Genomic DNA, 14,697 nt, shown 5'->3' on the forward strand with positions numbered 1-14,697 from the left:
GAACAACATGATAATCAAAAGGCTTAAGTAAGAAAATATCCTTTTTCTTTAATTTATGGACCTTCATATCTCCCTGTTAGTATGGTAAAAATACATACAGTATATTTTTTCATAAATATATTGTGTGAAGTCCCTAAATGATCCCACAAGTTTCTGTCTGACTGAAGGAATAGGTATAGAGTTGTGACATGTCAGCCATAGAAAGAGAGAAAGTAAATTTGTTAAAGATGATACCTCTATTGGCTAACTGACATATAATGGATTGCAAGCTTTCAAGACAATCCAAGTCTCTTCTTCAGGCATATATGCGGGCATAATATGCCTGAAGAAGAGACCTAGATAGTCTTGAAAGCTTGCAATCAATTATGTCAGCCAATAAAGGTACCCCCTTTACCAAATTTACTTAAGAAATAGTAATACTAGTAAAACTATGAACTGTTTTTACATTTGTAATTATGTACCTTTTGGACCTTCTGAATCTGTGTAAATAGATTTATAAATACAGTTGTGTAGAAGTACACACTCTTTGAATTCTATGGTTTTACATATCGTACTTACAAAGGTGAAGAATCAGTTGCACGCAAAACCTCACAATGTTGAACCCAGTAAACACATTCATATTTAGTAAACTGATACATTTTTATTACTTTTATGCAAAATAAAAAGCAATACGGATCAATACATTGCAAACTGTACACAAATTCAGTTAATAACTGGAAAGAGACAATTGAAAATATGCAATAGATCCTCTCTAACAAAAGATTTGGCCATGATCCATCAAAAGAAAGCCCAACATCTTTTGTATCGAAAACAATGAAAATTAGCGAATTTAAATCATCATCATAGCTCAAGACTCCGATGGTTACACTGTAAACAGAAATCAGCATGTCCAATAATTACAAAGTACAACATCGAGGAATATATATATATATATATTTATATTTTCTATTTATAAAATACATTAATGTACAAAGATGTGGATTACTAGAATGTAGAATGGCTGGTATTTATCAGGAACGAGTGCAGGGTCATTTTTACAGTGGCGTGGCTGACCCGAAGTCTCTGGGTTTTGAAGGGACAGATTCTCAGGGTCATACTGTCTGGAGCTGATTTGGTGCTTTAGCTTTCAGTATGTTATGGGTGATATCCCTGCTTTGATGCATATTAATTATGTCTATCTTTAGTTAATAACAAGCCAAGGTTTCAATGAGGACCGGTATTAGAGCCATTTCAGTAACACATTTGATGAGTCGCTACATAGAATGTACATAGCAGGCTATTAAAAGGTTAATATTTAAAGAGTCTCGGAGTCGGCTCATTTAAAACGTTCCCAGGTATGTGTACTGATAGGAGGAGGCTACTTGTCGCATGAAATGAGCAAACTTTGTTTAATGAGCACTATGGTCATATTTACTAAGGCAAAACTGGTGCAAATCTGTGTCCAACTTCTATAAATCAATTACCATGGTGACCAGAACATCACAAACATGGTCTAAACCTCACTTTGTCCAGAAATTTCTAAATTTTGCCTTGAGAAATATGGCTTAGAATACTGGCACCTTATACATGGTGGAATACATACATATATGTAATACAAAATTAACATATATACACTATTACCTATACAGTATATGTCTATGCAGTCTCACAATATGTGAAAATGGAGTAGGAGGTAAAGCAAAACAAAAATAGACAATAGGCATTCAATTCTAGCGCTTTGTCCACTGTTAAAATATGTTCTTCTGTGCCACCATCAGCAGATTTTAGTATCTCTTCTTAGTTTGTGATGTTTCAGTATCTGTTAGTGTAATGTACCTAAGGTAATAATGCTAGTGATTTGTTTGCTCATTGACCACAACAACACTGCTATAATGTTGCAGCAATAGTATCTAGGATGCACTTTGAATATACCACAAAGGTGTGTGCGGTCATTTTATACATTTTTGTTTAGTGAAAAGCCTGGGATCCTCAGGAAAATACTCAGAACACGTTTCTTTATCAAAAAGCCACTACTGCTGTTCCTCCAGCCCCTGATTGTCAAGTTACAGATAACCAATTATCAACATGTTAACACATAACTTCTAGTAATGGCTTCCGTTCAGTTCTAGTTCATTGGCATGTGACAGGCTTTAATAAACAAGGATTCTCAAAAAAAGATTGTATTACCTACAAATATACAATTTAATCATATGGGTAACAGTTTCCACGCAAGGCTTGGTAAGTGCTAGAAATGCTGTGCGCCAATGTTTCGCACCTCCATCGATGTAGATAAATAGGTGAATGCATTAAATCCAAACTGTTAAAAGTTCAACCAAATCATGATGATGTTTTGTGGAATGTGAAATGAAATATTGAATCCTTCTGAGATATTAAATGTTTTAAAAATAATCATAGAAATAGACAGTCAAATGATGTGTACATGACTGCAGCAGTTTTTATAATGCAATACTGAGTTAGTCACACTGACACCCAAGGGTTGCCTTAGGACACTTATATAATCTTTAAATTGGTCAACAAATTAAAATTCAATAGTGGATTTAGTGGAATAGAAAGACAGTCCTATATGTCGTATATTCAAAATTCAGTCTCCATTTGCCTAGTCACAGACAGAGCTGTATTCTAAGCTCAATATTTTCCCTTAACACCCCCATCTTTAAAGCAGTAAAATGAATAATGGAGCACAAAATATATAATCAAAATGCAAAGCTTAATACCATTGTGAAACATATTTTGGGTTACATGCAGAAGATCCTGTACATTCCAGTAGATATATTTTGAACGAGATCCTGTTTTGTAATACACTTACTATATTTCAGTCTGTGTTTGGCACAATTTGACTTCAAAGACCATTCATTATTTAGTTTGGGTATAATGTTAACTAAAGCAGGAAGCACATGTGCCTGTCTCAAACAGTCTGTGATTGTGTTTCAAAAGAAACCCACTCTTCATTATGTATTCAGGAAACCAATAATGAAGCCTTTAGATGCTTTATACACTGAAATCCACCAGTTAAAATTCAAAGTTAAAAAGGATCAGTCTGGAGATTAACTGAAATGCATGTTCAACAAATCACCTTTTTTATATAATTATTTTTCAGTTATTTTGTTTCATCAATTGATTCACTCTTGTGTACTTCATGGTAAAGTTTTGGAATTGCTATTTTTCTCAATTTCTGGAGCAAACTCATTCATGACTCTTCTTGCGAGAGGGTTGGTAGTCTTCAGAAGTTCAGCAGCTGAGGGACGAGATCCCAGGCTACTCTTGCTGCCTTTTCTCTGGAGAAGAGCTTTAAAGTCCTCATTTTTGCTGGATGTCCCAATGGTACTCAGGGTGCCAGTTGAAAAGTCGCTATTTGTGGAGCCAGATGAATTTTTAATAGGTGATACTGAACTTTGCCTACTTCCAAATGAGTCTCCAGAGTCTTTCCATCCTAATAATTTTCTTTTGGACCTGGAAAACAAGTAACAAATATATATATTTGTACAGCTCAAGCATTATTCAAGCAACTTTATTAAATACTCACTATACATTTTTGCACCTGCACATCTGCTACTTCATGCAAAAATGGATTTCTGATTAGAAGTTGATAGACTTGTGCACATGGACCAAAAATAATTCGGATACATTTTTCATTTTTTTGTCCACTCCGTTTCGGACAATTAATTTTGTTTCCTGCCCTTCCAGTTCGTAGAAATTCTGAGGACTTTTTACATTTGGAAACAACTCGCTCACACTCTCTCACCCACACTTTCAGTGTTTCCCTTCTTTCTCTGCAAATTGCTCCTGTCTCTCTACAGCTCAGCTTCTTGTTCTTCTACTTATTTGTGTTCTCCCCTTCTTTTTTCTCCAGTGATTCGCTGAGTTACCCTGGCCTCCCGCATCAGGGCAGAGCCACGGCGTGCATCACGGGAAGAGACACTCCCCCATTCCTAAAATCGGGGAGAGGTTGTCCATATAGCACTTGGCAAGGCTCCGCTCTGACGCAGAGAGTGCTCCAGAGGGCAGAATAATGCAGACAGATCTGTGAAGAAAGAGAAGCATTTCTGCACTTTTCTTTCTCTGTGGATTTTTCTGTATTATTCTGGCCTACTGGAGGACTTCTGAATCAAGGCGGAGCCTCGAGGGATAGGTTGTCCCAGTGGTGTGCCCTGATGCGGGAGTGCTCCAGGAGGCCAAGGTAACGCAGCAGATCGCCTGAGACAAAAAAGATGAAGAAGGCGAAGAAGCGGAGAGCTTACATCCGTAAGTATTCACTAAACGTGCACATTACATTAAATATTAAAATTCATAGGAATCTGCACTAGAGTCTGGCGGTTAATTCAATATTTATTTACACATACCTGTGTATGACTGTAAATAAGTCTTCAGTAGTACGGGAACTCACAAACACTTCATCATCATCTTCAATAATAGACTCTGCTGTTTTCCTTGATACACACCGATTTTCTGATGTATCTGCTAAAGTGCCTACAGTATAAAAAGAATAACTGAAAAACACTAATGGAGTGATGGCGTTTTATGTTGCTGTCAGAAATGCATATGAGTAAATAAACCTGGTGGCTCACTTAAGTGTGTTTTTCATAGTCCATTCCAAGGTGTATATTTTATGTAAGTTAAATAGAAAACAAAAACTACTTGTTCTCACTTATGTTTATAAATTATATATTCTTTCTATTACAAACAGGAAAAAGTACCAAAAATATATTCATTGACATGCCCTGATTTGGAAACCACCATATATGCCCATATCATTTTCATTTATTTTACATTTCTCTATTTTATGGTTTATTCTTAGGGTTTTTATTTTATTTTTTAACCCAATACCGAACTCTGTTTATATCTAACAAATTCCCTCATTAACTAACCACCACCTCACTAACTAAAACAATTATGTATCTTAAAAAATGGTCAAAGTAAAAAATAAAAATGTATTTTTATAAACCTGGGACCAGGGAAGCACTGGTTTATTACAGTTCTCTGTCTCGCTCCAACTCATGATCAAGGTGAGGAGAGAGGCAGAGAACAGAGACAAAGGCAGTGTCTTTGTCATCTGATGTTAACTATACATGTAGAAGCGATCACGTGGAAGGGGATCAGCTGTACTGTAGAGAGAGTGCTTAGGTTATAGAGCAATGCAATGTAGGAATAATTTAGACCAATGGCTTACAAGGAACATTATAGGTCCTATACGATCATTTTGTTACATACCTGGTATGCCATTGGTTGTGAAGGTGTTAAGGCATTGGTAAGAGGCCATTCTTAAAGATTTTTTTTCTTTCTTAAAGAAATTCTTTTTAGACCCTAGTATCCGTTCGGCATATTTGCTATCTATAGTATGATTTATTAGAAGAGCTAAATGTATTTGTAGTAGTAGTTAGTTTGTTTTGCTTTATTAAAACAGTAAAATCAGTCTTAAGAAAAAAATTATCCCTAGGACTAAAAACATTGGTTGGGGCGTTCTTTGCCCTGTGCATTTATCATATACAACGTATAGCTCTCCTCCTTGTGCACTAATCAATGCAGGTAGAAATAATTGCTGATAGCCAGGAGAGATTTTAGTTTTATTGTATGGTGCAAAGCATCACAAATCATTGTATTAAAAAATATTTACCTATAAAGTAAATATTACTGGGTATTTTCAAAAGTGATTAAGATCAGACACAAGGCTGTGGTGAATATGACTATATTCCTTTTATATACGCAAACCACAGAGGATTGGGTTTCTTAATTTATGCATTAGCCTAGAGGTTTACATCTTAAAAGAGCTTCAGTATCATAGTTGGAGCTTAATGCTACATACATTTAACCACATTAAAATGCATATATAGTTTGAATAAACATTTTACGAGGATGTGTTCAATGCAAATCTATTTATAATTTACCAATGACTTTTCATTTTTAATTCTCCTGTTTTTACACAGATACAGAGAAAGATTAAGGACCAAAGCGATAACTTTTTTTTATGTTAATCTAATTTATGGACTGCAACAAGGGCATATGGTGCCTGTATAGGCATTTGTTGTAATGTAGCAATGGTACTGGACTGATATTTCTAAAAATTTTCAAGAATCGGTATCTTAAGTTTCGCTTACCTGCCAAACTCTCGACAGATACAAGATCTGGTTGTGCAGCAGAAATAGTTCCTCCTGCATCATATTTCTTGAATTCAATAATGTCAGGATAGGATTTTGCTCCAGCATCAAGAGTGATCACAAGGCTTGGGGACAACCTCTGCTCAGAGTTAGTACATGTTGCTTGACTTGTTGGAGGTGGACTAGGAACTGGCAAGTGTAACACACTGGGTTTTTTAGGAATAGGCGGTGGAACCTTTACCTTTTTTTTATCTGCATAAGCTAGGCTTTGTATGGTGATTCTTTCTGGTATGTGCTTTCCTTTTATCAGTTCTTCCTCTTCAGCACTACTCTGGGAAAAGCTCCTATCCCCTAAGGGGACTGCATACAAATAGCCTTCAGAAGGAGGTGAGGGTTCTATAGAAGGTGGTGTCTCCACACGAGTTTCTGCTTCATAGCTCTTTTTGTGTCTGATTGTCCCAATGACCATGTATGCATCCTGAGGAGATGACTGGTCTCTGACATATTCTCCAGGGGAATTCGGAGACATCACAGGAGATTCTGGTGTTACAGCAGAGGATCTGTAAGCAAGATTTATGGGTCTTCTGGACATTGGAGGTTTCTCTGCAACAGGAGGCTTTACCTTTTTATCTGGCAAAGGGAAAGCTTCATCAACAAGTTCGTCAATAGGATCTATACCATCCAAGTTATCCTCTGGCTCTGATTTGCTTACTGAGCGAAGCCGGATGGATCTCAAATCTGATTGTGTCACCATTGGCATTATGGGCTGCACAGGACTAGTCTTTTGATTTAACTTAGTGCCAAATGTTGACTCAGAATGATTTCTACTGGTTTTCACTTTTCCCTTTGAAGATTTTCTCACACAAGTTAAGTCAAGGTGTGTAGGTGGTGTTAATGGTACGTCGAATGGTTGCCGCACCTTAGGACTTCTGTCGATGGGTGAAACAGCTGGCAAAGATGACTTTCTTTCAGGAACAATTGGCCTCACCCTATTACTTTGGTAAGGAGAGTGCCCAAGAATCAATGATGTTGGGACTGCAGTTGGAGTCTCTGACTGACTAGAGTAACCACTGGAAGGAGACATCAAAGCAAGAGGTTTTCCAGGTGATGAGATCTTTGAGTCTGGCCCTGTAGAGACTTGGGAGGGAGTTGTAGCCCTCGAATTGGATGTTAATGACTCTGAACTTCCTTGTGTCTTTGTGTACTCAATCACAGTGTTTCCTGTTGCCATGGTAGATGCAGATAACGTCTTGTATAAATCATTAGATTTGTAGTTACTGTGATCCCAGCTTTGTGAAAAAAACATGCTTTTTGCTGTTGGCATAGTTGCCGTACCTTGAATGGCTGACTGAATGTAACTATGCCCCTGGCTGTCAAAGGCAATGCAAAGACTTTTGGGTCTCTGGTCTTTAGGCATAGTGGATGCGGGCTGTAATTTCTGGGTGCTGCCATCTTTGATCAAAGAAACACTGCGTGCTGGAGGTGATGGCTTTTTCTTTGGCTTCCTCAAGGAAATACTTCGTGACCTCCTTCTTTCCTGGTTATCTTGCTCAGCAACTACAGATACATTCTCTGTACTGGTACTCTCCTCTGAGCTCCCACTAGGATAGTTCAAGGCATAATCACCACTACCTCTCCTGTTCTCTGTGTAAGCTATATCCACTGAGGACAATGAACCTGAGTCTGTTGGCATAGAAAGTGACCTTTCACGAAATGTGCATTCCCCAGACAATATTGGCATGGTAGAAGAATTACTAATACCTGGTTGGACGGGATGGAAATTACCCTTGGATTCAACATCCTTTGCATGATTCACAGAAGGGCTTGGGAGGGTAGTACATACAGTGTTTCCATTGCTCCTTGTCACATTCTCTTTTCTAAGTTTGTAAGAGCCCCCGCCTTTAGAAATTCCAGGAGATGCCATTGATAATGTAGAACATTTCATAGTTTCACTAGGCTGGCTTTTCACTGGGCTAGATGGGGTCATATAGTTGAATGAGCATCCCTGGGTAAGACTGCCAGAGTCCTTTGCTCCATTGCATGATGCATTAGCATACATCACACCTGTACTGTCACCGTCGCTAGGGTTTTGCAAAATATGGCCAAGGTCACTGAAGGTCTTTCTTAAAGGCAGTTGTTGAGGATGTGGAGTAGCTGCTCTACCACCTGGGTGCCTTCCATGAGAACTCTCGGGTTTTGAAGGTTGCTCTTCTGTGACAGGGGGCTGTTCACTGCACGTCACACCATTGGCATTACCTATTAAACAATTAAAAGAATGTATACGTATATTAAACACACATTTAACCCACCCCAACTCTGGTTTGCTTAATAATTATATAATTTATAATTGGGATAACATCAAACAATGATAATGGAGAATAATCCCATGTAAAATTAAAACTATCGTTTTGTACTCTAGTCATAGCATAGTTTTTCACTTTGCTAAATAATGGGACTTGCAAAGGCATGAGGAATAGCTATAGATAAAATTACTTACTGTATAACATATAAGTTCTCTGTAAATAATCATATATGCAATATGTAATACAAGCATGCTATCTTAATCCATATATGATATACAAACATATTTATCAATAATCCTGATTTGCTTCCAGGTGTCCTGAGAGGCCAACATATTTCTAGTATGTTTGGCTGTTCCCAGGTCATGTCTACAATCCATCTAAACATTGCCCCTTTTACAAATTCATTTAATCAATAGGTGATAGTACAATGAGACACTAGGCATTATCCAAACCAGTTTGAGACTGTTGGCAATTACGTAATTATATTTTGTTTTTAACGAACCTGCAAATTCTGAGCCTGAGTTGTATGAGTAAAAGACAAAATTAAACTTTGTACTTTTATTAACCTGTTTTTGCTGGAACTGCTGCTGATGCTCCTTGTTTTGTGTTTGACTCTGTTGAGCATGCCTTGCTTTCTCCATGGTCCTGTTGTGGTTGATGGGAGAAACCAATAATGGTCCTTCTGCGTCTCAAGGTTGTTTTGGGGTTTACTGCAGTCTCAGTATTAAATAAGGAGTGGCGGGAAGTTGCATGTTTATCAAACACTTCACCTGCAACAGAAAGAATGAGGACAATAAGGCAAAACAGTCTGGACTTTTTTTAATATATATTGTTACAGCTTTGATCTTGGTACTCTTTTAATTGTATTGTTAACTGTTGAAATGAAAAATTGAAGTTATCCTCATTCAGTTATCACAGGTTGACCATATCTGTACAAAAGGTGCATATTATTTATGTATGAAGCAAATGTACATTGCAAAAGAAGAGCTTTGTGTAAGGAAGATAAGCCTAGCAGCAGCATTTTGGATAGATTGCAGAGGAGAGAGTCGAGAAATATCAACCAGAAGACGGTTATTGTGGCTTCTTGGGTGAGGAATGGGCAGGAGGAATTTTTTAGGTGCAGGTGGCAGGATCTGGCAAGGGACTGAATGTGAGGGATGAAGGAGAGGTTTGAGTTGAAGATGACTCTGAGGCATAGCGCATGGTTAGTGGGGAGAGATAGTGGTGTTAATGGAAGGAGGGAAGATACTGAGTTCTGTTTTAGGTAGATTACATTTCAGGTAGTGTGACATCCCATAAAGAAATAGGAGACAAATAGTTGGTAATACTAGACATGAAAGAAGATGAGAACTCAGTAGGAGACAGGTAGATTTGAGTATCATCTGCATATGGATCATAACGGAAGCCAAATGAGTTGATTCTTTTTTCAAAGAGACGAAGTGTAAAGAGAGAACAGTAGAGGGTCAGTAGAGGGTCAGGGACTGATCCTTAGAGGACACCAACAGAAAAGTGGAAGAGGTGAAGCTGACAGAGAAGGAATGGTTTGACAGATATGAGATCCTGGAGAGAGCTATTCTATGAGAGGGAATCAGAGGAGATACCTATGTTTAAAAGGTGTTTATGAACTGGTAGCATGAACGGAATATACTTGGTTTTCAACATATCTAATTACTTCCATAACCTATAAACATTGGTGTTTTTCTGTCATACAACGTGTTTGTTAGCAGAATATGTATATTTTTATCTTATCCACCTACAGTACTATAGACCACATACTATAACATTACACAAGCAGATATTTATGAAATTATGTTCTATCATGTACCTGATACATTAATGGGCACAATATTGGTCTGGATAGAGTTAGACTGGTGCCATCGTCTCTCCTCTGGGATAGGAAAAGGGAATGCTTTAATCCAGGCCACTTGCTTGTCGGGTGTAGTTGGTAAACTCAGACATGTCTCCCGTGGCCTGACTCCTACTGTGGTTGTCTCATCTTCACTCACCCTTCTGTTGGCCGGCTGGCAAGACATAACATATTAGTTATGGACATCTAATAAATGGTTTAAACACTTATTGTCAACTAAAAAAAAAGGTCCACCTAATAATATAACTATCACACAAAACAAGCCACTCATGAGACGTGACACATTTAAAATTCAATCAAAACAGCAAGCTTTGGTATTACCAACGCTTTGAAGTATGGAACACTTACCAAGTAGACAAACTCAAGCCGTTTGGGTGTGTGTCTTGTAGGAGTTTCTGGAGGAATTGTCGTAGACTGTGAGAGGGCGGAATAACGAAATGTCTGCCCGGTAACTTTAGTATCTAGGTATCGATCTTCAAATTCTTCAGAAAAGGAATCACCTAATAAAATAATAGGAGAAGATAACATAACCTAAAATGCTGCTGCCATTGATCAGCTTTTTGAGATATTATTGCTTTAGCACAATTTTGACACTTACAAATTACTAAAATACTAGTAATATAAAAAATACAATTATGTAAAATTATAAAATGCCCAGGGAAAATAAAGACAATGTATTGACTTTAGGATTTTATTTACTTAACTTATGTGCACAGAATGTCACCATGTAATCATTATGTGGTAAAGTACTGCACACACTTTTATCTGGATATGTCTGTGATACACCTCTGAATGTACTTTGTTGTACAATTCGTGACTTTACCTCATTGTACTATTATGAATAAAAGAGACTTGAACAGGAAAAAAAAACTTATGTGCACAGCAACAAAGCCATAATACCACTGTTTCCAACACAAAAACATAATCATACAAAATTTCCTGCCTTCCTCAACTTCCCCAAAAAATCTTTTTGATCATTGCCACGTTCACCATTGAGCATATTAAATCTGATATGGTGTGAGACAAAGGGATCTATTCTATATCTAAAAGGAGAGCTGATGGGAGAGTTGTTTCAACTCCTTGCCTTCACTACAGATAATGAAGGGCCAACAACAATGTATTCTGACCCAGGTCAATTAGGCCCTTCAGTTTGCTGCTGCTCAATAGCCCCCCCAACCATCCCATTTACATTATGGCTGGCACAGCCTCCATAGACTATATTAATAGGTACTACACGCCTTTAGACACAGAGATCCGAATATGATGTAATTTCCCAGTGCTCTGTAATGAGGATGGCATCTATGGAGGGGACAGCTGCGGGGGCTGCCACGGGGTAGGCCTTGGGCAGTGTCAGAGGTAATTACGTCTCTGCCAACACCAATGAGCTTCTACTGCATCAACATCTTGGGAAGACACCAATTAAACATTCACAGTGCTGGTGGAAAAAGTAAGTGAACCCTTGGATGTAATAACTGGTCGAACCTTCTTTGGCAGGAATAACCTCAAACGTGCACTTCCAGTAGCTGCAGATCAGAGCTGCACGCCATTCAGGAGGAATTCCTTGCATACATTTTTAAGCTAAGCCATATTCTTAGACTGTCTGGCGTGAACTGCTTTCTTCAGGTAATTCCACAGCATTTCTAATGGGTTAAGGTCAGGGCTCTGACTGGGCCACTCCAAAAGGCGAATTTTCTTTTTTTAAAGACATTCTGTAGTAGATTTACTTTGGTGTTAAGGGTCATTGTCTTGCTGCATTGCATTACATCTACCGAGTTTCAGCTGGAGGACAGCCACCCTGATATTATCCTGTATGAAAAATTAATTGTCCCCTCAAGGATGGCAAGCTGTCTAGGCCCAAAGACAGCAAACCATGATGCACCTTCAACTGTACTTCATCGGTGGGATGATGTTTTCATCATTTGTATGCCCTTTTATGCCATATGTAGTGATGCATGTTCTTCCTGAACAATTCAACCTTAGCACACAAAATATTTTCCCAGTGGCGTTGTGGAGTGTCAAGATGCTCTTTGGCAAACTGCAGGCTTGCAGCAATGGTTTTTTGGGGGGAGATCAGCTTCCTCTGTGGTGTCCTGGCATGGACTCCATGCCTGTTCAACATTTTGCATATTGTAGACTCATGAACAGAGATATTGACCATTTCCAATGCCTCCTTCCTCATTTAGCATTCTGCGTTGTGCATCTTGGCTGTGCGCCTACTTCTAGTACTTCTAAATCAGCTCCATTTATAGACACTGTTTAACTGTGAACTGATGAATCAGTAAACCTTTTGAGATTGCTTTGTAACGCTTTCCAGCTTTATGCAAATCAACAATTCTTGATTGTAGGCCTTTTGAGGTTTCTTTTTTGTGAGGTATGGTTCATGATGTGTCTTAAGAATAGCAAACTCAAAATAGTTTTATTGTAACTAAATTACATTTCATATTTTAACCCCTTAAGGCCTGGGTTGTTTTATTTTTTGTACCCTTCCTGACCGAGGCTGTTTTAACATTTTTGTAGTGCTTGTGTAATTTTGTTGTTTAGTGTACCCATACAAGCTATATTTTGTTTTTTACGACAAGACCATTATTTTTATCACATCATGTAATTTCATATAAACAAAAAAATAAAAATATGATGAATTTGAAAAAAATCACTTTTATTTGGAAAATATTTTACTCATCTATAAAAGCTAACGAAAAAAAATGCTAAAAAGTTTAGAAATACCCAATGTTTTTTTTCCAAGTTATAGGGCAATATACACAAATAGCATTTCCAAACCATTCTTTTTTTCCAGATCTGGTAATCCAGTCCCCATGTTCTATTTGGGACATCTTTAAAGCCGACCAATTCAATTTACCCCGATGAAACCATGTATTTTTGAAAACTAGACACCCTAAGGTATTTCAACACTTTCCTTGCACTAATTTACTACCACCCTTTGTCAAACTTTGTGGTATTAATTTATTTTGTGTTTCTTTTCACACAAATTGTACATTAGGTATACATTTACAGCTCCTGGTATATGTGACTTCAAAACATCCATATATGTGTTCAGCAACATCTCCCAAGTACAGGAAAGCAGAGAGAGTGCTGTCACGGGCTGGTGGACTGCCTCTCCTGAGTCAGCAAAAGTAGGGTTGTATGTTGGTGTGTGTGTAAGCATGTTAGTGTGCATGTACGTAGGCTAGTTTCTGTGTGAGTATGGAAGCAAGGACAGTTAGAGCTTTCTTTGCATTGTATATAGATAACTGTCTTTTAGTATTAAAAATACATAACAAAAAAAGAAAATAATTTTTTTGAAGCAGCCAGCTTGCTGTGTGATGCTGCAATAAAATACCCCAACAATCCCTGAGTAAAGTGATATCATCCATCAGAGGTTGTGGGGGTAAAAGGCCACATTTGGGACATGCACGTTTTAGTTTTTCAACTTGGAATTTTGACATCCTGTCATCCTGAGCCCATGTCTTATTTTGGAAATCTTTGTAGCTGGCCAATTTAATTTTACCCCCATCAAACCACTTTCTGTGCACTAATTCTACCACCAATCTTTGATATTTTTTAAGTAATTTTTTGTGCTTACTTCCTTTTCATTATACTTCAGGTATGTATTTACAGTTCCTGGTATATGTCACTGCCAAGCAGCCTGATATATGTCCAACAACATCTCCTGAGTACAGTTATACCACTTGTGCATAGGTTTGTGGGGTTGTTTGGGGCTAAAAGGCCACAATTGGAACATGTGCATTTCCGTTTTTTAACTTGGAATTTTGACATATGGTCATTTTGTGCCCATGTCCTACTTGGGACATGTTTAAAGCTGGCCACTTCAATTTACCGCAGCAAACATATATTTTTAAAAAGTAAACACCCCAGGGTATTTAAATGGTGCTATTTGCACTGATTCTACCACCAGCCCTTGTCAAAGTTTGTGGTAGTAATTTGCTTCGTGTTTTTTTCATGTATGAATTTATCGCTCCTGGTATATGTCACTGCCAATTCAAATGCTGGGAAAAGGGATGCATAGCTTAAGGAGATGGCCAACAGATTCCATCAAAAAGGCTACACCAGAATCATTACACAAATGGCTCTACAGAAGGCACTTAGTGATGAATTATCCTGCCAAGGTCAAGGACGATCCTGCAAGAGTGGTATTCTGCACCTGAGTAAAAACTGCCTTTCAAAATTTTAAAAAGATTATACAATGCAACTGGAGCATCGCAGCCAACGACAAATCTCACATGATCTCGTAAACTCATTTTTCTCATCCCCATACCGGCAAGAGATATCACATTAAACATGCAGAGTAAGGGATCTATATGATTACTTGTCCGTGCGGGTTTAACACTTGCCCCCCTTGGAAATTCAAAGAGGCCCACTGGAGCAGATGAGAAACGGTAGGCTGTTCAGGGTAGGTTAACTAGACACAGAGAGCAGA

At 38.0% G+C, this 14,697-nt stretch overlaps 1 protein-coding gene across 3 annotated transcripts in view; it reads right to left on the reverse strand.

Moving 5' to 3' along the window:
* Positions 1 to 620: 620 nt before the first annotated feature.
* The window catches only part of NHSL2 (NHS like 2), a 69,596-nt gene continuing 55,519 nt past the window's right edge, over positions 621 to 14,697 (reverse strand). For all 3 annotated transcript variants that reach the window (XM_053472527.1, XM_053472528.1, XM_053472530.1), the window contains exons 3-8: positions 10,611 to 10,762; positions 10,221 to 10,416; positions 8,962 to 9,165; positions 6,093 to 8,348; positions 4,341 to 4,467; positions 621 to 3,450 (exon numbers count right to left, since the gene is read on the reverse strand). In XM_053472527.1, the coding sequence (XP_053328502.1) occupies positions 3,135 to 3,450; positions 4,341 to 4,467; positions 6,093 to 8,348; positions 8,962 to 9,165; positions 10,221 to 10,416; positions 10,611 to 10,762 (3,251 nt within the window). In that variant the 3' untranslated portion in view covers positions 621 to 3,134. The remainder of the gene's footprint in view (positions 3,451 to 4,340; positions 4,468 to 6,092; positions 8,349 to 8,961; positions 9,166 to 10,220; positions 10,417 to 10,610; positions 10,763 to 14,697) is intronic.

Source organism: Spea bombifrons, chromosome 8 (assembly GCF_027358695.1).
Source record: "Spea bombifrons isolate aSpeBom1 chromosome 8, aSpeBom1.2.pri, whole genome shotgun sequence".
Classification (NCBI taxonomy): domain Eukaryota; kingdom Metazoa; phylum Chordata; class Amphibia; order Anura; family Pelobatidae; genus Spea; species Spea bombifrons.